This window comes from Salvia hispanica, chromosome 5, assembly GCF_023119035.1.
Source record: "Salvia hispanica cultivar TCC Black 2014 chromosome 5, UniMelb_Shisp_WGS_1.0, whole genome shotgun sequence".
In the NCBI taxonomy this organism is placed as follows: domain Eukaryota; kingdom Viridiplantae; phylum Streptophyta; class Magnoliopsida; order Lamiales; family Lamiaceae; genus Salvia; species Salvia hispanica.
In genome coordinates this window covers 25896795-25921855 of record NC_062969.1, presented here as the reverse complement: position 1 = coordinate 25921855, position 25061 = coordinate 25896795, and the positions used below count along the sequence as shown (strand labels likewise).

The window sequence follows — 25061 nt, the reverse complement described above, 5'->3', positions numbered from 1 at the left end:
TAGGCATTATTGTATGAGGTGTCGAGTTCAAGCCCTTTTGACATTATTTGGAATTTTCTTCTTTATATAGGAGTTTATTAAAAAAAACATGAGTTTATTAAAGAAAAAAGCATGTGAAATATGAGTAATAAATAATTGTTTATATTATGTAACCTGGTATACTTAGACCAATACTTGAAAAGGTAAAGAAATGATCCAGGCCATGAAACAGAGCAACTGCGCATGAGACACAAGTCAGTGGTAGCCGAACCAGCAAGCGCCCATTGAGACACATCTAGCGGCCCGCTTTGAAATGCATGCACTGAGAAACAAACACGCATAGTGTCCGACTTAGTAAACTTTGTTCTTTTCTTAACTCAAATACCAAATCATTCAATATCAACAATAAAGTTTCATAATATCCAACAAGTTAATAAAAAATTCTAACCAAATAGAGTATGAACAAAAATAGTTCCAAATTCTAAAATTAAAATAATAGCAAATCAACAATGTCAACAACATGCAATACTCTTTGCTCATGCACTTCAATTCCTTCCAAGTTCAACAAATAGTAGAAATCAATAAATTTGTTGAAGCTTGCCACGATAATATTGCCGTACCTACAACTATCCAATGAAAATAGTGAGCAGCATATTGATTATTTATTGGCACTACCAAAAAGAACAAATTAACCGATGAAATTTACCGGTGGATAACCGACCGAAGTTTCCGTCGGTAATGTACACGCCGATAATTTGTTTTTAGCTATGGCCAACGAAAATGTCGTCGATAATTTATCAATTCTGTTGGTAACAACGTTGTTTGTCGGTAATTGAACCCTTTTTTGTAGTGTGAATGATATTACCACACGGTCTGTCTGAACAATGTAGAGGTTGATCACAAATATTGCTGCAAAGAAGACAATCACAGTCCATGGCATTTTGAAGTGGTTATTCGTCAGATCTGCCATCCATGTTTTGGCACTGCAATCACAAATATTGCGGCAAGGAAGACAATCCTCATCTTGACCACACGTAAAAGGTCATTCTTTAATAATTTGTGTTGAGCTCATTCTTTCGTCATTTACTTCTTATGCCGATTTGTGTTGAGCTCTTTGAATGAATTTATTTGAATTGTGGATGTTGTTGAAAGTAACTAATTAATTCGTTTCGGCCATCTACAAGAGACTTGTTGAACAATTTCCAATTGGAGCCCGACCCATCCATCCTAAACCCACCAGGGAAGTGGACTGGGCTGAGCTTCTTACTATAAATTTAATATATGATATAATTATTTTAAATTTATATTAAACATATTTTTATTTCATGTTATATACCTTAATTTACAGTATATACCGAATTTTGGTATGCAGCGATATAGGAAATTTCATACCATTATCTTACCGAAATCTTTCGGAAATGTATCATACCTTACCGAAAATCACGGTATACTGAAAATTCGGCCCGGTATTTTTCGATACAATAAGACCGGTATTTCGGTATTTTTCTCGACCCTAGTTTGGTAGTCCGTCCTCGAGCCTTGGATGCACTACTACTTTATTCACAACAAAATTGAATATTAGAGAAAAAACCTCAAATTTAGATTCTGGTTTAATAGTGATTATAACAGATGAGAGAGATGAGATGGACCGATGGCCAAGGTAGTGACGGAGAACGCAAGTGGCAGGTTCAGAAATCAGGTGGCGGTGCAGGATGGGGAAGAGATACATCATTCGAGTGAGGGTTTATAACTGTGTATATATATCCGTGTGCGTATGTAAGTAAAAAACTTAAGTGTGCTAGGAATGAGTGTTATGTAGTGAATTTTAGATAGGTCGGAGTGGAGTGTGTTTAGAAATATGATATTTATTTTATTTTCATTTTTATTTTTCCTTTTCTTCGGTCTAAGTAGGACAACTTGTAAAACATTTGAAAATCAGACTCGTTAGTTCAAAATCTATAACAATTAACCAATTAGCAATTAAAAAAATGGAGTAGAAAAAGAGTTGAATATTTAAATCGGAGAAAGAAAAAAAGTGGTTTTGAATGTATTAATTGGAGAGAAAAAATTACCAAAAATAGAAATATTTTATCTTGGTTGAGATAGACTTAAAAAGAAAGTGTCATATCTTTGCTTGGGACGAAGGGAGTAATTCTTTAAAAGATACATGATAAATTACAAAATGAGTATTTGATATTGTACCCATAATGAAAGTCATTTAATCCAAAATATAGTTTCATTTATATGATTATGCTATTTAAAAGATTTGATATTTTTAGAATTACACCAAATATTACATTAATATTTATTAAAAATAGTAATATGGTCAAATTTATTTATAGAAATTAATTCTGAAAAAAATTGTAAATAAATAATACTTCATCGTCCCACAATAAGAATCACACTTTGTCATTTTGGTCTGTCCTACACTAAGAGTCACACTTCATTTTTACCATAAATGGTAAATAAGTCTCATATTTCACTAACTCACTTCACTCACATTTTGATTTTACTATAAAACCAATATAAAAAAGTATGTCTCATATTGTGGGAGGGAGGGAGTAATATTCTAATTTTATTGCTATTAATACTATGAAAACTAACTTTTCTAACTCACTATTATTTACATTTCTTAAATACGTGCACACAATAAGAGTGACTCCTATTGTGGGACGGAAGGAGGAATATTCTAATTTTATTGCTATTAATACTATGAAAACTAGAATAAATATAATTAAAACTATGTTAAGAATGGAAGATTATGAACTAGTCTAATTTTGGAAATATTTGAGTAACACATTATCCCTACACATGATTTTATTTACAATTTATACTATTACAATCTAATTAAACATACTACATCTGTTGACGCTAAGTGAGACACTTTTTTTCCACGTGTTTCGGAAAATAATACTTCATCTGTCCCACAGTAGTAGTTTTCTCGGCACATGATTTAAAAAAAATTGTGTTAAGTGATTTAAGTAAAGGCAGAATAAAAATAAGAATGAAAAAAGATAGAGAGATGAAGAGTGAATAAAGTAAGAGAGAGTGAAGTAAGGGAGAAGAAATGTGTTGATTTTTTATAGAAAAGGAAATGACTCCACTATTATGGAATGTACCAAAATGGAAAAGTGACTCCACTACTGTGGAACGGAGGGAGTAATATATAGTTAAAGTTGAGAGAGAATCAAATAAGAGAGAAAAACAATATAGATGACACTTTTTATGATATTCTCTCGCTTACTTTACTCTCTCCACTTTAACTATTTATTAATATCATATTCTCAAACCTAGTGTAAAAAAAAGTGCATCACTGACCATGGAACGTAGAGTACTAATAATGTGGACTCCACTATCCATTAACATCACTTTCACTACTTATTCACTTCATCAGGGGCGGAGGAAGTATGATTTTTAGTTGCGGCTCATATTTGGTTCTAGGTCGGGTGACTCATGCCTAGGCTTGGTGTCTAATGATCCCGGGCCTGCCCCGTGCCTAGGTTTTTAGTTTCCGCATTTGACGCTTAAACAACACTTGACATATAATCAAAAATCTATATTACTCACAAAGAGACTTAGTGAAGCTTGGAGATTCGCTCTAGTAAATACTTTGTCGATTATGATGTCCAAATTAAATACCATAAACAAAAGAGTCAATGAAAGCAATTTCCATCTCTTATCTTGACTGAATTATTTTTGTTATTTAGTTATTTTATTTAAATTGTTTTAGTTATTTAAAATTCCAATATTTGAGATCATAACAATACCTATATAAAACTCATGGTATAGTTCTATATTCTATCATGAAATAAGCAAGTACTTTTTTAATTATTCAAGTAACTGAATTGTTTTTTTTTTAATAAGCATAGCTCATTTGAAGTACACAAAGAAAATCATTAATATTTCATAACTAATTGACCCATAATATCAAGAAATTATAAGAAAAAATTCTCAACAAGTTTTATTCAGATGATGTTTGATAAATCTAAACAAGAGCTGCTGGCAAGCCTCCAGTGTAATACTCCCTCCGTTCCATAGTAATGGAGGTGTTTCTTTTCGGCACAGAGATTAAGAAAAATTGTATTAGGTGAGTTAAGTATAGGGAGAATAAAGTGGAAAATGAAAAAGGTAGAGATATGAAGAGAGAATAAAGTAAGAGAGAGTAGAGTATGTGTGGAAAAATGTGTTGAATTTTAATAAAAAGGAAAATGACTCTATTACTATGGAACATACCAAAATCAAAAAATGACTCTATTACTATAGAACGGAGGGAGTAGTCCGTAGATACCAGTAAGACTTATTCTGAATTAGTTATGTGGGAAAAGAGTGAAAAGGGAAAAAAGAGAGTAGTCTGTAGTAGGGATGTCAATCTAGCCCGAAACCCGCGGGTTGACCCGAATAATCCGGTAAAATCATAGGGTTAGGGCCGGAAAATCGCAACCCAGATACAGAATATGGCTACACGGGCTGACCCGTTCGGGTCAGCGGGTTATGCGGGCTGGCCCGAGTGGGTTGCGGGTTAGCCCATGGGTTGAGCATTTAAAATAAAAATATAATTAAAATTTTTGTTTATATTTATATGAAGTATATATGGTAATTATAATATTAAAAACAGCGTTTATATGAAGTATATATGGTAATTACAATATTAAAAGCAACATTGATATGAAGTATATATGTTAATTATGTATTCTCTCTCAAATTGAAAGTTAGGGTCATATGGAATATAGATGTTATTGATATTTACTCATATTAAATGCCGCATTACGTCTTTCCTCTCGAAGAGAATGATCCGGTCGAAGCTTCAAAAGTTATTGATGTAGAAGAATGTCATTCAACTTCTAGAATTTATTTTTGACATACTACTATCTATACTAGTATTTTTTTTAACTACTTAGAATTTATTTTATGCGTATATAATTAAGAATGCCATTCAACTCCTTTTAAATGCATGATTTCCATTTAATTGTAGTCAGACTCACGTGTTCTACTAATTAACGATATGTTTATGTATTTTGTTTCAATTTTCAATTGTTATTATTTTATTTCTCTTGATCACTTTGATAATACTTTACTATTTGTGATAATCTGTAATTTTTTTTATAAGTTAGAATATTGGTTTATATAGAAAGTAACACATAAGATCACTTTTGGCCCGAATAGCCCGTGGGTTAGCTCGAAACCCGAAGATTTAGGGTTAGGGCCGAAAATTTATAGCCCGAAAAATTCATAACCCGAATAACCCACACCCAAATAGCCCGACAACCCGAGTGGGTTGGCCCGAACCCAAGCGGGTTAGCCCAATTGACATCCCTAGCCTGTAGGATTGCAAATACACTAAATAATTCCTTGTCGGCTATGCTAATGAGAAGTTAGGCCAACAGTTAAGGTTGAACAATACTAATAAAAATTTAATATTAACATATTTTGGGTCAAGGATGTCTACAAAATTATCCAACTTTCAGCTTGAATCCATATAGCAAGCCAAAGAAAGAGTCTGAACTTGTGCTTTGCACTTAAAGATGATGCATCAAGATTGTGTTTCCAGTGCTAGAACAGGGCTGGGTTCACGGCCATGCACCCTCAGTCGGTGATGCACTTTTTATTAGCACTAAAAATACCTGCAAGTATACAAGGTATATCTAGTATAGCTAAAGGTCAGTACCGGAACATCGAACACGGGAAATATAATTGCTACTAGCTATTATGTACTAAGCGTCAAATACTATCTGGAGAAACAAGAGAATTTTGAATTTTTGAAAATAAAAACAATTAAAAGCAAGTAAACAACTAAGTGCAATTAAATCACAAAGATAAAGTATGAGAGATAAGAGAATTCTAGGGATGTGCGTTCACAGTTATGGTTTTACAAATTTCAACTACAATACCCTAGCACAGTTTTTATTTCGATAAAACGAGTCACATAATTTATGCCCATGCGGTACAAGCGTAGATTACTAACACTAGGATTGTCAATCCTAGATCCGTAACTCCTAAAAGCTCCTAAGACCCTGGAAAAGTCCTCACTCTCAATTAACAATGCCGTTTTAAGGGAAGCTAATTGTAGTGTCTACTAAGTGGATCTAACTTGCCAACATCCTCTCACGATTATGTAGCAAGTTATATTAAATCTTCATCGAATGTGTCACTCAAGCATGAAGTATTACGGAACAACTTAGGGAAGAAACGAAGTCAAAACAAAACGGATATTAAATAGAAAACGGAATTGTATAAACCAATAAAAGTTACTAACACATCCAAAGAATTCTATGAATTTAGTTAAACATAATTGAATAAGCTAAAAACATAGATTGAAGTGAAGACAAAATGAACATAAGTGCTAAAGCAAATAAAACCAAAAGATTGAATCCTTGTAGCTCTTTGATGATCTCTTGCTTCTTGCTCCAACCCCTTGCACAATGAAGAACTCTCAAATTTATGCTATGGATTTAATTGGCATAAAGATGAAGGATTAGGGTTGGAGGAGGAGCTATGAAGGCTCCCCTTTTGGGGGCTATGAATTGGTGAATATTATGAATTAGATCATGAAAAGGATTTAAACTTGGTAAAAAGTATCCTCCAAGCAATAATAAAGATGGAATTTCCGTGTCCCATAGTAGAAGGAAAAGATTTGGCTTAGTCTTCTTTCCGTCTTTATATTTCCGTCTATACTGCATTTGACAGCTTTGCGCGACTTTGGTAGAACGGCCATGACTCTCTTCACAGAACTCCGATTGAGGTGATCTTGGTACCAACGCTTATCTTTCGAAGAAGAAGAGAATGACATGTAAAACGCCTTAATTAGACTTCAGGATCGCCGGAAAATTGAGTTTGAACACAACTGTTGTGCGCCTCGTTTTCTCAGCGGGCCGCTGGACAGCTCCAGAACGCTCTGGAATGGTTGCAGCGACCGCTGCATTGGGCGCAGCGGGCCGCTAGGTTGCGCTTCAGTTCCAGCTTCCGACTTTTCATGCTCTTTTTCAGCGCTATTTTGCACATTTCTCACAAAACACGTCAAAATACCAAAATTGATAAAATATGCAAATAATGAACATGTAATGCAACTTTGACTCTCAAACATACCAAATAATGTCCTTAAAACAGTACAAAATCCAATCGTATCAGTGGGTAGATGCATGTATGAGCAGCACTCCCGTGGTTGGAAGTGAAATCAAGCGTAATAATGTCGACAAGGTTAGAGGCCGATGAATCCACCTTGTAGGTTTGAGAGTTGTTCTTCTGAAGGTCATAGGTGAATTTAGTCAAGAGAAACATCTTCCCAGTTTGCAGCAGTCATCCCACCACCCTACCGTACTTGGGCGCACTGGACCTATCATACGCCACACTTTGTTCATACAATACATTCCAAAGTTAAAGTAAGCCAAAGAAAGGGCAGGTGTTTTGGAGTTGTTGGAGAATCTTGTATGCCATCAAATTAAGTAGTGAGGCAATATTATCTTCATCCGAGGTCCTCAAAATTTTGACACCTTTTTTTCAACACTGTGAAAATGATATTTTGTATACAAATTTTATTTTTGTTACAACCTCAGTAGTTCAAAAACTATAACAACTAAACAATTAGCAATTAAATAATTTCAAAATACTTTTTAGAATGTCCAAAAAATATACTCCCTTCGTCCACAAATAATATAGCACAGTTACCATTTTTAGCCGTCCACAAAAAATAGAGCACATTCATTTATAGAAAGTTTTCAACAAATAATAACCCTACACATCATTCCACTAACACTACTTCTCACTTACTTTTTCTCCTTCCTCTTACTTTTTTTTCTCTTCTCTCTTACTTTACCAATTCTACATTAAAACTCGTGCCATACACAAATTGTTCTATTTTTTATGGACGGAGGGAGTAATATTCTTTCTAAAATATGATACTTTTATTACTTGCTACTTGTTGTGTCTTTTGTCATTTATTTTTTATGCTGATTTGTGTTGAGCTCTTCGAATAAAGTGATTTAAATTGTGGATGTTGTTGTAAGTAACTAACTAATTCATTTCGGTCCTCTACAGGAGACTTGGAGTACAGTTGCCAATTAGAGCCTGACCTATCCCAAGCCCACCGGGGAAGTGGGTTGGGCTCGGCTTCTTACTATGAATTTAATATATGAATATAATTATATAAAATTTATATTAAACATATATTTATTTTACATTATATACCTTAATTTATGGTAAATACCTTAATTTTTGGTATATACCGAATTTTGATATGCAGCGATTGGGGCTGGCAATTTTTGACACGACACGAACCGGCATGAAATTAATGGGTTTGGGTCAGAGCTTATTGGGTCCGTGTCCTTATCGGGTCGACCCATTAAGGACACGAAAATTTCGTGTCGTGTTCGTGTCGGGTTCGCGTTATCCGTTAACAATGCGTGTTCGTGTCGTGTTCGTGTTATCCGTTAACAATGCGTGTTCGTGTCGTGTTCGTGTTATCCGTTAACAAATAATATTTTAATATTATTAATTCTTATTATTTTTATTTTTCACTACTTATTAAATGACTCTTACAATCTCATTTTTCAATACGTGTTGTTATCGTCTCGTGTTGACCCGAAGTGGTTCGTGTCGTTAATGGGTTCGTGTAGTGTTCGTGTCTGAGGGTAGCGGGTCGTGTTCGTGTTCATGTTTGAGGTTTTCTTAACGGGTCGTGTTCGTGTTTGTTGTTATCGTGTTCGTGTCGTTATCGTGTCGACACGATAACGACCCGACACACACGATTTGCCAGCCCTAGCAGCGATATAGGACATTTCATACCTAGTTTGGTTGTCCGTCCGCGAGCCTTGGATGCGCTACTACTTTATTCACAACAAAATTGAATTTTAGAGAAAAATCTTCAAATTTTGATCATGCTTTAATAGTAGTTATAAGGGATAAGAGAGATGAGATGGTTGACCGATGACCAAGGTAGTGACGGAGAACGCGAGTGGCAGGTCCAGAAATCAGACGGTGGTGCAGAATGGGGAAGAGATGTATCATTCGAGTGAGGGTTTATAGCTGTGTATGTATATATCAGTATGTGTATATAAGTAAAAAACTTAAGTGTGCATCATTCCTTTCCCACAATTCACTAAGAATTGATGAGATCTAGCTATGAATGTATGCTAGATCTAGCTATGAATGTATGCTACGAATGTACGCGAGTGGCAGGTCCTGAAATCAGAATTATTGAATCTAAGCTAAAACAAGCAAGATCTAGCTATGAATGTATGCTAGATCTTCAATGAGACTACACACCTCAAAGCATACCTTTACTTGACCCACACTTCACTAAGAATTGATGGATTCAAGCAATCTAGAACTAGGAATTTGGGAGAAAACCCTCAAAGGGGAAACAAATCTCTCAAGCTTCTAATTTCATCAAAGTCTAATCATGAAAAATGAGAAAAAATACTATTTAAGGCTTGGGTGCAGAATGGGGTCCGAAAAAGACACCCGACCGGGTGGTTTATCCTCCTTGAAATTCACCCGGCCGGGTGGAACTTTTCTGCACTGCTTGTCTCCGTAAAATAGCCATAATTCCCTCTATCGGACTCCGATTGAGGCGTGCAAGGTACCCACGGGAAGCTCTTTCGAAGATGAAGACATTGGTCGTAGTTTCAGAGCTTTTGGACATCATATAGGCATAATACTGATTGAAGCCAGCTGCAGGTACAAAGTTTGATGCACGGCTTCCATGATCGTACCATTGGATGTATTAATTGGAAAGAGAAAGTTACCATAAATAGAAATGTGCTATCTTGGTTGAGATAGATGTAAAAAGAAAGTGACATCTTATTTGGGATGAATGGAGTATTCTTTTTAAAAGATACATGATATTACAAATGAGCATCTGATATTGTACCCATAATAAAAGCCAATTAATCCAAAATATAGTTTCATTTATATGATTAAACTATTTAAAAGATTTGATATTTTTAGAATTACACGAACGTCACATTAATATTTATTAAAATAGTAAATATTAATGTTCAAATTTATTTTATAGCAATTATATTTGAGAAAATTTGTAAATAATATTCTAATTTTATTGCTATTAATACTATGAGAATAAATTTAATTAAAACTATGTTAAGATTGGAAGATTATGAACTAGTCTAATTTTGGAAATATATGAGTAACACATTATCTTACACATTATTTTATTTACTCCCTTTGTTCCATAGTAATAGAGGCATTTCATTTTGCGCACTCGTTTTGAAAAAATAATTATAAATAGTTAAAGTGGAGATAAAGTAAAGTAAGAGAGAGAATATTATAGATAAGACTCTTCTCTACATTATTCTTTCTCTTACTTTTCTCTCTCTCCACTTTAACTATCTATTATTATTTTTTCAAAACGAGTGCAGAAAATGAAATGCATCTATTACCGTGGAACAGAGAGAGTACAATTTATACTATTACAATCCAATTAAACACACTTCATCCGTTGTCTCTAAGTGAGACACTTTTTTTTGCACGTGTTTCGGAAAATAATACTCTCTCCGCTCTACAGTAGTAGAGGCGGTTTTTTCGGCACACGATTTAAAAAAAATTGTGTTAAGCGATTTAAGTAAAAGAAGAATAAAAGTAAGAAATGAAAAAGGGAGAGAGTTGAAGAGTGAATAAAGTAAAAGAGAGTAAAGTAAGGGAGAAGAAATGTGTTGACTTTTCCTAGAAAATGAAATGACTCCACTATTATGGAATGCATCAAAATGACAAAATGACTCAACTACTGTGGAACGGATGGAGTAATAATGTAACATCCCGGATTTTCGAACCCTAATTTTAGAGCCCTAGAATTTTATTGATGACGTGGGAGACGAGAATTAATTGAGGAATGAATTTATTGCATGAGTTTTTTTGACCGAGTCGAGCCTAGGGTTGCGTTGGAAGTTTGAAAAGTCAAACTTGTTGATTATATGATGTAGCATGTGATTAATTAAATTATGAGGTGAATTATTTGTTTAAGGGTGAGTGAGAATATTAGGATATTTTCCATAAATACTAGCCACATAATTTTGAGATTTTCGACCCCTTCACTTTTGGAGAAGGAATTCTATTTTTCCGGATTTAATTTAATTCTTGGGATATTTATCCAAACTAAATCCAAAACCCAATTATTCTCTACTTCTTATTGAGAAAAATCGAACCCTATTGTTTTTAAGGTGATTTTCGAAAATCACCTATTCTTGGGAAGGAAGAATTTATTTTATTGTTTAATTGATCCCTTATTTGATTTCCTTCCATACCTAGAATTTAAATATTCTACCAAATCTTACCATACCTCAAAAGATCTTGCCATATCTTATTTTAGTTAATATTTAAAATCCATTCCTTGTGGGAGAAGCAAAACTAATGCCTATCTCTATAATATTAGGGAGGATTTTTTATTTTATTTTGCTCCGTGATATTTTATTCTACTTCGTAAAATATACCAAACGAAATCTTGGCTAAATAAGAGCCATATTTTCCGAAAACTTCATGCCTTGAACCCTAGCTCACTTTTTTTATTTCTTCCTCCCTACTCCACAATATTTTATTTAATTATGTAGAATCAAATCTTCCCAAATATTCTATTTTATTTACCTAGAGATTCTATTTAACTCTATAAATAAGAGAAACCCCTAAATCCTAGCCATCAAATTTTCGCCCCCCACCCAAAGTACACACCTCCCTCTCTTCTCTCACTCTCTCAATTTTTCTTCTTCTATTCTCCAATATTTTGTCATCTTTTGGAGAAGAATTGAAGTTTAATTCAAGAATCTTGAAGAACCAAGGCTAATACTTTGATTTCTACCGTTCGTTTTTCTCAAAAAGGTATTCTCGTATTAATCTTCTTCTTTCTAACCGATTAATTGGTATTCTTGAACCCTCATGCATCTGGTTTGAGTGAGAGTGGGGTATGAGGGACATAGAAAACGTATGCATGTGTGTATGAGTGAAATCGTGTGTGTGTGTGCGTGTGTGCGTTGTGTGTGTGTGTTTGTGTGTGTGTGTGTTGGCAAAACACTCATGTGTGACATATGTTGATGATAGATCTAGAGTTAAGATGCGAATGAAATTTATATAATGAACATGATTTTGATTGGTGATATTAAGATAAACCGATGGGAAAAAGGGAAAGCGTTGAGACATGCATGAGTTAGGAGTTTGTGTTGATACTGATTCATGATATGTGCCTATGTGATTAAAAGGTGAAACCTTGGTTGCGAAGCAGGATAACAAAGGGAAAGAACATACTTGAAATCTAAGCAGTCGAGGTGGGCTTTATTCTTAAACTCTTTTATGTTGCAAATTTATGAATGTGTAGAGATAAGGGTGGTTTAACTGTTATGTCATGCCTATGTCTGTTTTGTTGTGATATTGTGCGCCTGATGCCCAGTTTGAGAGTTCGCTCCATTGGGCTATAGGGCTATGGATATGTTTAAACGAATTCGGGTCTGAGTAGGGCCGCAAACCCTAAGGCTGTGTACACGGTGGGATCGAGAGCCGTCCTTGCTAGTCGGCCGGTCTCGTGGGCGAAAAGTGTGGCCACACTTTCGTCGCACCATGGAAATGTTGTGATTGTGGAAATTGATGAGAAAAGTGGGGAGTTGTTTGACTGGCCAGTCTATGGAAATATTTTTGTGATACTCGATGATCTTTATTTTCATAATCGTAAAACTCGAGTTCACTGTGGTAAGGGTGGCATAACTTACAAAATGTTTTGGCAACGAGTTCACTGAGTATTTCAAAATACTCAGTCCTGCATGTGTTTTCCTTATGTGCAGGTTGAGCGACGACGAGCGGTAGCGGGTGTTGAGCACATTAATAAAATAAGATGGATATTTTGAACTTCGAGTGTAGTTGTGTCTTCATACATAGCTTCACTTTCTCTTGGTCGTTTCCGCTGAATTTTTAATAACACTTTAGTATTATTTGGCTATTTTGAACACGTTTCCTTTGGTTTAGCAGTTTGAGACTTGTTGTGAATTTTCGTTGCATTTATGTCGAACCCTTGATATTTTGATCATAGTTTATGGTATCTATTCTTCATTGATTTTCTAGGTTAAACCTTTTACTTATTGCTTGATAGTTCGTTTAATACCTTGGTCAAATCTCTTTAAATGAAACCCTAGCCTATGTTTTTATTGCTTTTAAGTCCGTTTTGGTAGCAGTCGCCGTATTTATTATACCCTAGAAATCCGGGTTGTTACAAATAAATATTTAAAGTTGAGAGAGAATCAAGTAAGAGAGAAAACAACGTAGATGACACTTTTCTATGATATTCTCTCGATTACTTTATTCTCTACATTATAACTATTTATTACTATCATATTCTCAAACATCGTGCAAAAAAAGTGCATCACTTACCGTGGAACGGAGAGTACTAATAATGTTGACTCCACTATCGATTAGCACCATTTTCACTACTTTTTCATTTCATCGGGGGCGGAGGGGCTATGATTTTTAGTTGCGGGTGACTCGGACCTAGGCTTGGTTTCTAATGATCCCAGGCCTGCACCGTGCCTGGGTTTTTAGTTTCCGCATTTGAAGCTTAAGCAACACTTGACATATAATCAACAATCTATATTATACAGAAAGAGACTTAGTGAAGCTTGGAAATTCGCTGTAGTAAACACTTTGTCGGTTATGATATTTGAATTAAATACCAATGAACTAAAGAGTCAATGAAATCAATTTCCTTCTCTTATCTTGACTGAATTATTTTTGTTATTTTGTTATTTTATTTTATTTTATTTTAATTGTTTTAGTTATTTAAAAATTCAACATTTGAGATCATAACAATACCTATTTAAAACTAATGGTATAGTTCTATATTATATCATGAAATAAGCAAGTACTTCTGTAATTATTCAAGTAACTGAATTGTTTTTGTTGGACAACCATAACTCATTTGAAGTACACAAAAGAAATTCATTAATATTGCATAACTAATTGACCCAAGATATCAAGAAATTACAAGAAAAAGTTCTCAACAAGTTTTATTCAGATGATGTTTGATAAATCTAAACAAGAGCTGCTGGCAAGCCTTCAGTATATAACAAAATCCAGCAGAATCAATTATGTGGTAACATATGTGTGAGCATGATGCATCATATCACTATTATTCTCTTAAGGATATTGGGCGTATTCATATATGATCAAATGGGAATGGATGAATATCCGCTGAATCCATTTTCCATATCTTGATTGATGCAATAATAGTGGCTTCTGTAGCATTATTGAACAAGAAAACTCGTGCGGCGCTATTGATTGCCTTCGTAGGATAGACTCTTGATGTAATTACTCTTCTTCCCCCTTGAGCAAAACTCTCCACGATCGAATGATCAACCTAGAATGTTTCAACAACCAACAAAATAGAGGATAGAATATTATGTATAGAAGGCAAAATAATACATATGCAGGCTAACTCATACATTTTGATTGAAATTGTAGCACACAGACTTTCACACATTTTGTAAAAACACCAACTTTGAGACATACCAATGATCGGAGGGATAACTTTTCACCATCAAGCACAGGGACTTCGCTTCCATACACTATCTTCTCAACATCATTAGCTTTTGAAGACCTACATACAAAATAATTAATAAATATGTAGACAACAATGAATTCAATACTGCACTCCAACTTGTTCATCTATGTTTTAAATGGATCGAAAGAAAAATAACTTATCACGTACACAATTTATCGTACATAAAGTAGTTTTAAGTTCATGTATAAAGAAGTGATATGTTTTGTACCTACGACAAGAACCACTAGCATTTGGTCTACATTAACACTTACTGTACTTTTTATGAATGTCATTATATATATATGTGTGCATGAGAGTTTATAGTACTAGCATCTACATTCCCCTTTGTTTATATATATTTAAGTTTTATTCTTCCATTATATCTCTACTAATATTATTCAAAATGAGCATACAAATTAATGTGAGAAAGCAAAATTGGAATAAATGAAGTAACCTGAGCTCATCTGCACAAAAATGAGTATGGGTGTTGCCATTAGACCCCTTTACGACGTAGAAGTAAATGGGAGTCAACTCCGATAGTATATCATCTGCCAAAACTATCACACCGAATGGCCCTAAAACTCCCCTATTAGCAGCACCACCACTCGTTGAGCACTCGTAACTCATGTTATCTTCTGATGTTGAGGCCGAGACCGAGGCTATTGCCTCATCAATGCCAAATGTCGCCACCAAATCCAACTACATACATCAACTTAACCATTGAATACGATTTAACTATTACTAATAGTCTAATATTACAAGAGTTTTATGAATTGAACCTGTGATGGGGAGTCAATTGCAAGTTGTACAAGAGCTCCTGGTGCAAGCTTCACATCATTGATCTCAACATTACCTTTGCTTAATCTTAAGCTTTCCACTTCCTCAACTGGCCATTGAAGTATGTTTTTCCCAGTTTTTTTGTCCATCACTATGCTTCTCGGTATCGACTGCATGCAACTCAAATTAAGTGAAATTTGTGTCTTAGTATTTATTACGGTGGTGTTTGGTTTCTATTAGAAATGAGCCACTCACCCCTTAAAAGGCCTCATAAGGGGGAGGGTTATCCACACTTATATATAGATTAGATTGGATCATCACCAAGTCGATGTGGGACAGAATTGAGAGAATTTAACACGCCCCCTCACGTGTGGGCCGGAAAGGACATCGGTCTTCCATCACGTGGGTAGGCAATGCAAGAGATAAGAGAGAACCATCATCGATGTGGGCCGGAAAGGACATCGGTCTTCCACTCGTGAGGTAGATAAGAAATAAAGAGAAATCCATCATCGACTTGGGCCCGCTCCGATACCATATTAGAAATGGGCCACTCACCCCTTGAAAGGCCTCATAAGGAGGAGGGTTATCCACACTTATATAGAGAAGCTAGGATCATCACCAAGCCGATGTGGGACAAGATATTAGAATTTTAACACGCCCCCTCACGTGTGGGCCGGAATGACACATCGGACTTCCATCACGTGGGTAGGCAAGAGAAGAGATAAAGAGATAAACCATCATCGACTTGGGCCCTGCTCTGATACCATATTAGAAATGAGCCACTCACCCCTTAAAAGGCCTCATAAGGGGGAGGGTTATCCACACTTATATAGATTAGATTGGATCATCACCAAGTCGATGTGGGACAGAATTGAGAGAATTTAACAGTTTCCTAAATAAAATAGTTCAAGGTAATACCTGGACGCCATTCCATCCTTTCAACAAATCGACAGACTCAGCATCAGTTTCTCTAATCCAACCCCACAGGATTCGCCTATGTGTATTTTGATCATAAAACGTCTTCGACGCATAATATTTCCCATAATCATACCTTAGTCCAATGCCCACATCAATTTCCGGGTCATCAGGTGTCCATTTGTTCTTTATCGGGTCATACACACCAAGGGCATAATAGTCATTCTTGTCATCATCCAAGCTTGTTTTCAGCACGTGCTTAATACCAGGCCCATTAGCCGACGTGTCAAGCCCATTTTCCTCGGTCAAAGAAACCGGGTAAAAGTCAACACACTCCCACATGCCCGTACCCGGAACCTGATGCAAATACTCCTCCCAAAGTTCATACTCTATGAAATCCTTAGTCTCATAAATAAGTGAAATTCCGGTCTTGTTGACCTTAGAACCAATCGTGATGCGCCACTTGTCGCCATCCGGGCTAAGCCATGCCGTTGTGGGATCCCTAAAGTCCTTGCTACCTATGCCTGGTGGGGGAAACAATACCGGATTACTAGAGTCTTTGACCCAATCTATGAGGAGAGGGTCCGATAGATTGGCCGGGTAGGCTAAACATTGGACTTGGACCTCGTCACGTGTGTCCCCGGTGTACAGCATGACGATCCGACCGTCAGGTAGGATGGTAGCCGACCCGGTCCAGACACCATTGATATCGTACCATTGGTCGGGTACCATTGCAAATGGGAGGTGGAGCCAATGGATAAGGTCCCTTGAGACAGCATGGGCCCAAGTGATATTGCCCCATACAGCTGAATCCGGATTGTATTGATAAAATAAGTGGTACCATCCATTGTAGAATAATGGACCTGTGTAATCAATATTTAATTCATCATTAATCATGTCTTTTTTTATAACAACTTACATTCCAATAGGAAAACGTGTTGTTTTGTTGTCGATATTGGAGATGCATATAATAGTTGTATTCAAGTGAAAATAGATCAACAAGTAAATAATTATATTAAGTCCCACAATTAGATTCAAAATGATATATTTCAATTAATTCTCATTTTGATTTCATTATATATTTTTTAAAACAAAATTTAATAGGGCTATATACGTCAGAATGTTACACGAGCCCATTTCTTTGAATGTGATGTGATAAAACGGATGGGAAATATTAACTGCATCAGCGAGTCAAAGACGTAAATGAAAATTAGATGGACCTAAATTTATTAAAAGTAACATTAATTTTACACGGAAATGAATTATTGATGTACCTAAGGAATTCACATCTCATATTTTCGTGGCAGGTAGCTTCTGCCCAATCAGATATTAACATCTGCTAAGTCCATAGAATTGAAAATTAAGCGCGTGCATAATTAGACCTAAATTATCTCAGCACGTTAATTACGTGAACAAGTTGTAATTATGTAAGGCAAAGAGGAGTATTAATTAAGTTTTGAATTAATGATTTATTACTAATTAATTAGGGGTGAGCGCTTAATTTGACTTATTTATGTCTAATAGTAGATGAACCTTCTTCCCAACATAAGCCCTTTTAAAAGTCCAATAGTGTGAATGGTAGCAACTAGAAAGGTTAATCCAGAAGAAGCTCCTTAGAAAGTACTAGTACTATACATAATTTCTCTAAACTATTTAACAAATTTAGGTACGTTATAAAATGGAATAGTAGTGCATAGTTCAACAGTTAATACTATAATTACTAGTAATTTTTAATTTAGCCAAAATTTCTCTGTACATGGAGTACTTATATCGTATAAACAAAAATCTTATTAATATTTGATGATTAGATAAAACCGATATAGAAAAGTGATAGGATGGAAGTTGATATTGAATGAGAGTGGCTAATGCGAAAAGTAGGTTCATTCTCTAGATCTATCCAATTTTCGGTATCTCATTTCATGTTCATGACTAATTCAAATACTATTTGCCATTATTTTGTTAATGATCGTTCATTAGAGAATAGATTAATCAATAATTAGGATATGTAATTTTAAAAAATAAATAAATTTAAGAGGAACATAAGTTAAGACTAATGATTTTTATAGTAATATTTTTCTATAAAATAGAAGCTAAGACAAGGATGTAGGATCATATCCATTCACAAAAACACCCTCTACGCAATAATAGATGGACCCTAGTCCCTATCTTCCAACTAATTGGCCCCTCGACAACAATTATAAACACAAACAATACTCCTATATTTTAATTCCCACCACAAAATATTTCTCGTTGAAACTTCTACTTGTTTCGCCAATGAATAAAGGTTCAGGAAACCAGAAATAATAAAAATCATTTTTATTAAGTATTATTCAACTTTTTATAATAAACATTATTATTATATTCTCCTTGCCCTGAATGGAGTATATGATAAAACTTAATGATAATAATGATAAACAGGAGTATAAGAAAATTACGTACCATTAGGATCTTTTGTAGAAGCCACCAGTATCACCAAATCCAAGCCACAAGCGCCATATCAAATATCAAAAGAAGGGGGGTGAAACTTCAATCAGATTCAAATTACACAATTTACTTTATAAAGTAAGTGTATTTATTTAAATCAACTATATAACTCACATGGAACTCAAAGTCATGTAAAGTTCCGTGCGGTTAATTCGCATTATTTACTAAAACAAAATAAATTTTTATTTGAATTATTTATTTAGTTAGGTTGATATATTAATTAATTACCGTTAATCCAATTCTTCTGAGGTTGGAAATGGTAGGCCGTCCTCTGCCACGACAGCATAACATTACTCCACGCGAAGCTCAAGTTTCCGCCGCTCACTCCCCGGAAAACCTTCTCCGACACCCCTTGCGCCACCCCTCTTGACGGCGCCTCCATCGGGATTTGAGGAGTCGGCTTTTGATTGATGATCAAAAGAAACAAGAAAATTGATGTAAATAAAATGGTGATGAAGAAGAGTTTGTTGGCTTTGGGGCGCTCCGCTTCGGGGCCAGCTGGAATCGGGGCGTACGAGGCGGCGCCTTCCACATCATACGGCGGCGAACGGAAAGAGGTGGTGGCCATTTGGTGGTTGAGTTGAATGGGGCGGGATGTTATGAGTGTTGGTGAGTATTTATGTATAGAGTAGCAAGAGGCACGTGATTGGATAAGATATGTGCGTTCAATTTCCTAATTAATTATTGACAAGTGTAAATTCAGCACATCTTTCTAATTTCTAATATCTTCTATAGTATAATGTCCAAGCCACCGATTAGATCTTGTCAAATCATTTGGTTCATTTCATTAACATATGGTAATAGGGTGGCCAGAAAGGCCACGTATAAAATAAACTGAGGTGGGAATTCATTTGTGATGCAATTATTTGGAACTGAATTGTCTAATGACTAATGTTGGCTAAATAATTGTATAAATACTCATGATTTGAACAATAGTCAAAAGAATTTATAAGTATGCTAATTAGTGGTTTGATTTGTACTCAATTTCATCAATAAGTGCAGTTAAGTGTACCTTGTGGACACCATAGGATGTAAGTTCGGGTCAATAATAGAAAAGTTTAGGGATCAAACATCATTATTATCGTATTTCCAAATATTAAAAAAAAATAAGAAACCCCATATGTGAATGTAAACATGCAAACAATCCGGCATATACCAACTTATCATTATGTGCAAATCCACATCACATTCAAATAGAGTATAGCTTGTACACATAATCATATCTTAACCTCTACATAAGTAACTTGAATTAAAGAAACCAAACTGGTTACATTGACAAGGATCATATGCATTTTGCTTTAATGTCTTTCCTACTACACCACAACCAATAGATAGGAAGGGAGTGAAATTGAAACGAATAAACACCGATAAACGAACAAATGTATCAATAAACTCCTTACATAGGTAGAGGCAACCCTTTGGGAGGCTTACAAGATAAGATGGGTGTGAGGACATCCTTGGTGCTGGAAAATCGAATACTCAAGGACAAAGAAACCACGATAGCTTCAAGCATCTCCGCTCCTCAACCCGTTAAAATCTCCGACTAAAAAAAGAAACAAAGAATATCTTCCCAATTTATCCATCCGTTTTACTACCACGTCCTCCTTTCCTAGGCCAATATAATTACACCACACTTTTCTTCTTCCACATCACCAACGCATTGAGGAACTCCATCACCTAATTCGACACATTATTAAGACACTCGTCTTCAGCAAAATTATACTCCTAATTCACATGCTAATAACAATATCTTCTATAAGGATATGCATTCTACAACATATAGTAATCATCTTAGTCAAACCAGTGAAAGGAGTATATTATTAGGAAACTACTAATACCTCAGAAGGATCCCTTAGAGAGTAAAATGCATTGCTTTCCTTGGGCACAGGCGACACTAGGATCCCATACCCTCGATTACCCTCTCTTAAAACCTGTGGCAAATTCCCGTCTAGTTAAGATTTCACGCAATTTGATTACTATAATGAATGTTAAGCGTTCATTAGTTTAAGGTTACCTTAAATGCATCTTCATCCGTGCGATCATCTCCAATATATATGGGGAGAACGTCATCACAGTTCATCAGACCTACAATTTGGTTTACAGTAAATTAAATTAAATTGTTGATAAAAGATGACTTCATTTATATAGCTGGTTTCTATTATCCACTCACCGAGTGATTTTAGCAGGAATTCAACAGCTTTACCCTTGTGCCAGTCAAGGACTGGTCGAACTTCTAAGACCTATATCATACCAATATAATACAGTTAAAACACAATAAGTTAGAAAAAAAGAGATGTGAGCAGGAATATAAAGTCAAGCTTGCGAGAAATACCATTCGACCATGTGTCAACCGCAGATGAGGATACCCTTTCAGAAGCTCCTGGACAGCATCACCAATTATGCTCCAACTCTGTAGATGTTCAAGCCAACCCAAACATAAAAGCCATTAGTTAAGAAGCGCAAGGTAAGAGCACTTAGTCTCTCAACCAAGACAAAGATACCACGTTACCTTCTGATCAACATTACGGTAGTGTACAGAAACACAGAACTTGTTGTTCTCAACTTTAGCACCAACTATATCTTTTGTAATCTCCAATAGAGATTTGTGTACCTGGGTTTAGCATAGCATGAAAACGCTTCATTTCGATGAACATCCAATATTGCATGAAAGAATGCATATCACTAAATAGTTTAAGGAGTATATACCTCGTCAATCAGGGGTAAGAATTTACTAGCAGGCTGAAACAAGTTAACTTCCTTGCCCTATTACCACAAGTGACATCATAAATGTAAGAACCGTTACATATTTAAAACGAGTTATGACATAAAGATGAGAAGACTTATACATTCTTGTCTACGGATTTGATACAGTTAGTGCTGTCACCGTGGGAAGGACTGACTGGGCCCATGATGTCCATACCATGACTTCCAGCATAATAAAGTTCGGTTAGACCTACAAATTCATATACCTGAACAAAACACGCGCAACAAAAACAAAATAAAGAGGTCAGATACCCTTTTACCTAAATAGCTGATACCGCATTATTAACATTTAACAGAAAGACATCAAAGCACCTTGTCTCGGCTTCTGCCACTAATTATAGCAGTTGGAAAATACTTGGCCACATTTCTGACAGCGACACGCATCTGGAAAGAAGCTGTACTAGTTTAGTAACAACTCAGGGAACAATACTATAGAGATAACAGTTACATAAATAGATTCTCACAGCGTTCGACATGAAGGCACAATCAGGATTATCGACTATTGGAGATAACGTTCCATCATAATCCAAGAATAATGCAATTCTCTTTCCATTTGCACTTTTAGCAATTTGCTCAAAAGATGCAAGCGCTGACGGGTACTTGCACTGCAGCAGAACATAAATTACATAACAAGAAAATTACATTAATAATCTTGTCTAAAGATTAATCTTGGACTAAGATCAACAGAAATATAAATGGCTATACCATCCAGTTTCGGTAAGCAAGATCAGCATCACTTTGTGCTGTCTCGTTGTTGGCATCTTTCAATAATTTATTATGAGTCGGGGATGAAGATATCATAGTATCAAGCAGACTGGACTTCACATCATCAAGTAGTCCAGGCCTCTTCCTCGGTATAGTAAGGAAGAGAGGGGAGAAAGCAGAGCTACTGTGCGAGTATGGCAGCAAACCGGAGTGAATACCTAACCTTGTGTTGTCAGTGAGAACCGGGGACGTGCTGCCTGAATTGAGGTCCATTCTATCCAGTATTCAGGCAAAATATACACCACGAAATATTGCCTGAGCAAGTGAAGTATTAAAATCTTTCACTCAATTAACCAACCCTTTGTTATCAGATGTGACCAGTTCAGTTACAGATGTCACTGCTGCACAAAAAGAAATCAGAAAGAATTTAAATTCAAATGCAAATAATTGGAATGGAAATAAAAATCATAAGATTTAAGTCTTGGTCATGTTACCAAGATATCTTATATCTTATCAGCATAAATAGATAAACAACGATGTTTCGCCACTAGCATATATCAATAGATGAAATAGCGATACATAAAACGATCTGCACGTAGAACGTAACTATCGAGTCGTTGTTAATGCATGAGTAGCAACAAAGGAAAAAACAAATGCTACCACAAACTATGGCCCTACGAAAATACAGGTAGCATTAATCAAATCAAAATCAACACCACTCATTGCATTATTAAATTGCAACTGTGGCCAATACACACATGAAAGCAACAAAAATTCAAGGGCCTCCTAAATGCCGTTGTTATCACATAAATGCTAGTGACCACCAAAACGTTATTTTCTAGATGAAGATATATATGATTTGACCTTCTACCACCCTACTACCTTGAGCTCAAAAAGAATTAATTTTGCACAACTTAAAATAAACAACACAGTTATAGATCTGCACATTGAGTTATTATTAGACATCAAAGATTTTTTTTAAAAAGGGAAATACTCCACTACTAAAATTTTACAAGCAAGTTGGATCATTTCATTATACAATGAATCAGCCGCCGAAAGCATGAAAAGGACTGCTTGCATACAAAATACGGAGGTGATAGCAAATAGTATCACATTTAATTATAGCCGACAAATTAGAATTCAAGAATCCAGCTTGGAGAAAACAGAAATAACCGAAACTGAACATCTGTGAACAAAGGCCACAATTTTTTTATTTTTAGATATTTTTCCAAATAGAGATATCCATAGTTGTGATCTATAAAAATCAAGCAATTATAACAAAAGAAATTATAGCTAATTTCGGCAACAAAAATCATTAAAAATGACATTTTAGGTCAAACAAGAGGAAAAGGTATTGTGAATTTCGCCTAAAGTGAAAACTTCAACATATAGAGTTAAAAAAAATACCATAAAAAGGCCAAAAAAACAGAGTATCCTAGAAATGAAGCATTAAGAATTGGATTTCACAGTTCAAAAACACATAAAACGAAGAATAAATACAGTACGTTTTAGGAAGGGGGTGAAAATGAGGTTAATGTAGCTCAATACCTGATCTTTCTTCAGCCTAACTGGAGAAAACGTGTCAAGAAATGAAGAGCTTTAAATCCTGAGAGAGAAAAATCAAAAATCAAAAAAGAAAGTGTGTTGTTTAGTTTCGTGAGCGAAGAGGAATGAGACAAAAGCATTGTGGAGAGAGTCAAGGCGCAAAGAGATGACGTCACCTTTCCAAGAAGAGAGCGACGATCGTCGTGAAAAGAAACAAAAGAAATCGCAGAGGGAGATATTTCGCAGCGAACGATGAACTAAATTGAGGAGAAATGAATGTATATATTACTATATGGCAGAAATGGAGATGTCAGAGGTGGGAAAAGAAGAGGCGTTTTATGGAAAGAAGGGGGATTTTATAGGAGAGAGATAGAGGCGTATTTAAGAAGGTGAAGGGAAATAACAGAGAGAAAGTTGAAACCGAAATAGGAGTAATATTATTTTATTTTTGACCCCACACCCGATTTCACAATTAATTAGCTCACTGCATTTTTTGTGTGTCTTGCTTTTAAATTATAATATAAGTTAATTATAATATTTTAATTGAATTGGTGAAACTTAGTTAATTATCTACTAAAATTGAATAAATTAAAATTCAAGTTAAACAATTGAATATTAGAAAGGTGAAGTGAAAATATTAAATGAAAAACCAGATCGCATGAGAATATTCAGACAAATGATTCTTATAAAAAGAAATAAATAAATTATGAACTGACTAATCTCCTTTCCTTTCAAAAGTTTTGTTTCTTTTCTCAAAAAAATTGCCTGTCATTCCTGTCACTTGGTTGAAAGTCCTCAATGAGTTTTTAGGGAAAGGTGAACCTCTGACAAGTACTTTGTTTGCTTTTTGACGTAGAATTTTAGGGCATCCCCACAGCTAAAAGCTTTTAAATTTGACTTGACTGGACGTAAGATTATTGATACTTTTTCCTTTCCGCATAATATCAGTAATTATTTTTGGTAAAATAGCACAAGAACCACGAACTTTCCTGTATGTATTTTCAATGAACTTTAAAATGGTGGAAAAAAGCCATATATTTTGGAGAAGTATCGTGATAAAATGCAAATTTATAGTATATCGTAAAAATTTTAAATTTTAACACAAAATCAATACAGTGTAAAATTTTAAAATTTTGATGTCAATTAATGTCAATACAAATGTCAACACAATATTAACACAACGGAACCGTTGACACTGTGTTGACATTTTTTGTTGCTGCTTTTTTTTCATCTGTTGATATTTTCTAACGGTCTAGATCATAGTTTGAAGTTTGTACAATATATAGAGTTTGCATTTGATCACATTTCTTTTGGATAATGTGTTGATTTGTAAGAGCATCCTCATCCGTGATCTTAGCTAAGAGCACGGAAG

At 35.1% G+C, this 25061-nt stretch overlaps 2 protein-coding genes across 3 annotated transcripts; both read right to left on the bottom strand.

The window, feature by feature from the left end:
- Window positions 1-13941: 13941 nt before the first annotated feature.
- LOC125190137 (beta-fructofuranosidase, soluble isoenzyme I-like) lies at window positions 13942-19281 on the bottom strand. Its single transcript, XM_048087340.1, has 7 exons — window positions 18905-19281; window positions 18632-18640; window positions 16196-17055; window positions 15280-15447; window positions 14955-15199; window positions 14470-14557; window positions 13942-14317 (listed from the first exon to the last, which is right to left on the bottom strand). The coding sequence occupies exons 1-7, from the start codon at window positions 19242-19244 to the stop codon at window positions 14117-14119; spliced, it is 1911 nt and encodes a 636-aa protein (XP_047943297.1). The 5' UTR covers window positions 19245-19281; the 3' UTR covers window positions 13942-14116.
- A 530-nt stretch (window positions 19282-19811) lies between these two features.
- LOC125190277 (trehalose-phosphate phosphatase A-like) lies at window positions 19812-24028 on the bottom strand. Of its 2 annotated transcripts, none has more exons than XM_048087538.1 (13): window positions 23866-24028; window positions 23693-23750; window positions 22145-22545; window positions 21904-22044; window positions 21752-21823; window positions 21523-21645; window positions 21383-21439; window positions 21186-21287; window positions 21009-21086; window positions 20847-20916; window positions 20691-20761; window positions 20515-20607; window positions 19812-20353 (listed from the first exon to the last, which is right to left on the bottom strand). In XM_048087538.1, the coding sequence occupies exons 3-13, from the start codon at window positions 22415-22417 to the stop codon at window positions 20300-20302; spliced, it is 1134 nt and encodes a 377-aa protein (XP_047943495.1). In that variant the 5' UTR covers window positions 22418-22545; window positions 23693-23750; window positions 23866-24028; the 3' UTR covers window positions 19812-20299. The 2 variants fall into 2 exon arrangements, with proteins under 2 accessions (XP_047943495.1, XP_047943496.1); XM_048087539.1 differs by having other exon boundaries at window positions 22145-22542.
- Between the last annotated feature and the right edge of the window lie 1033 nt (window positions 24029-25061).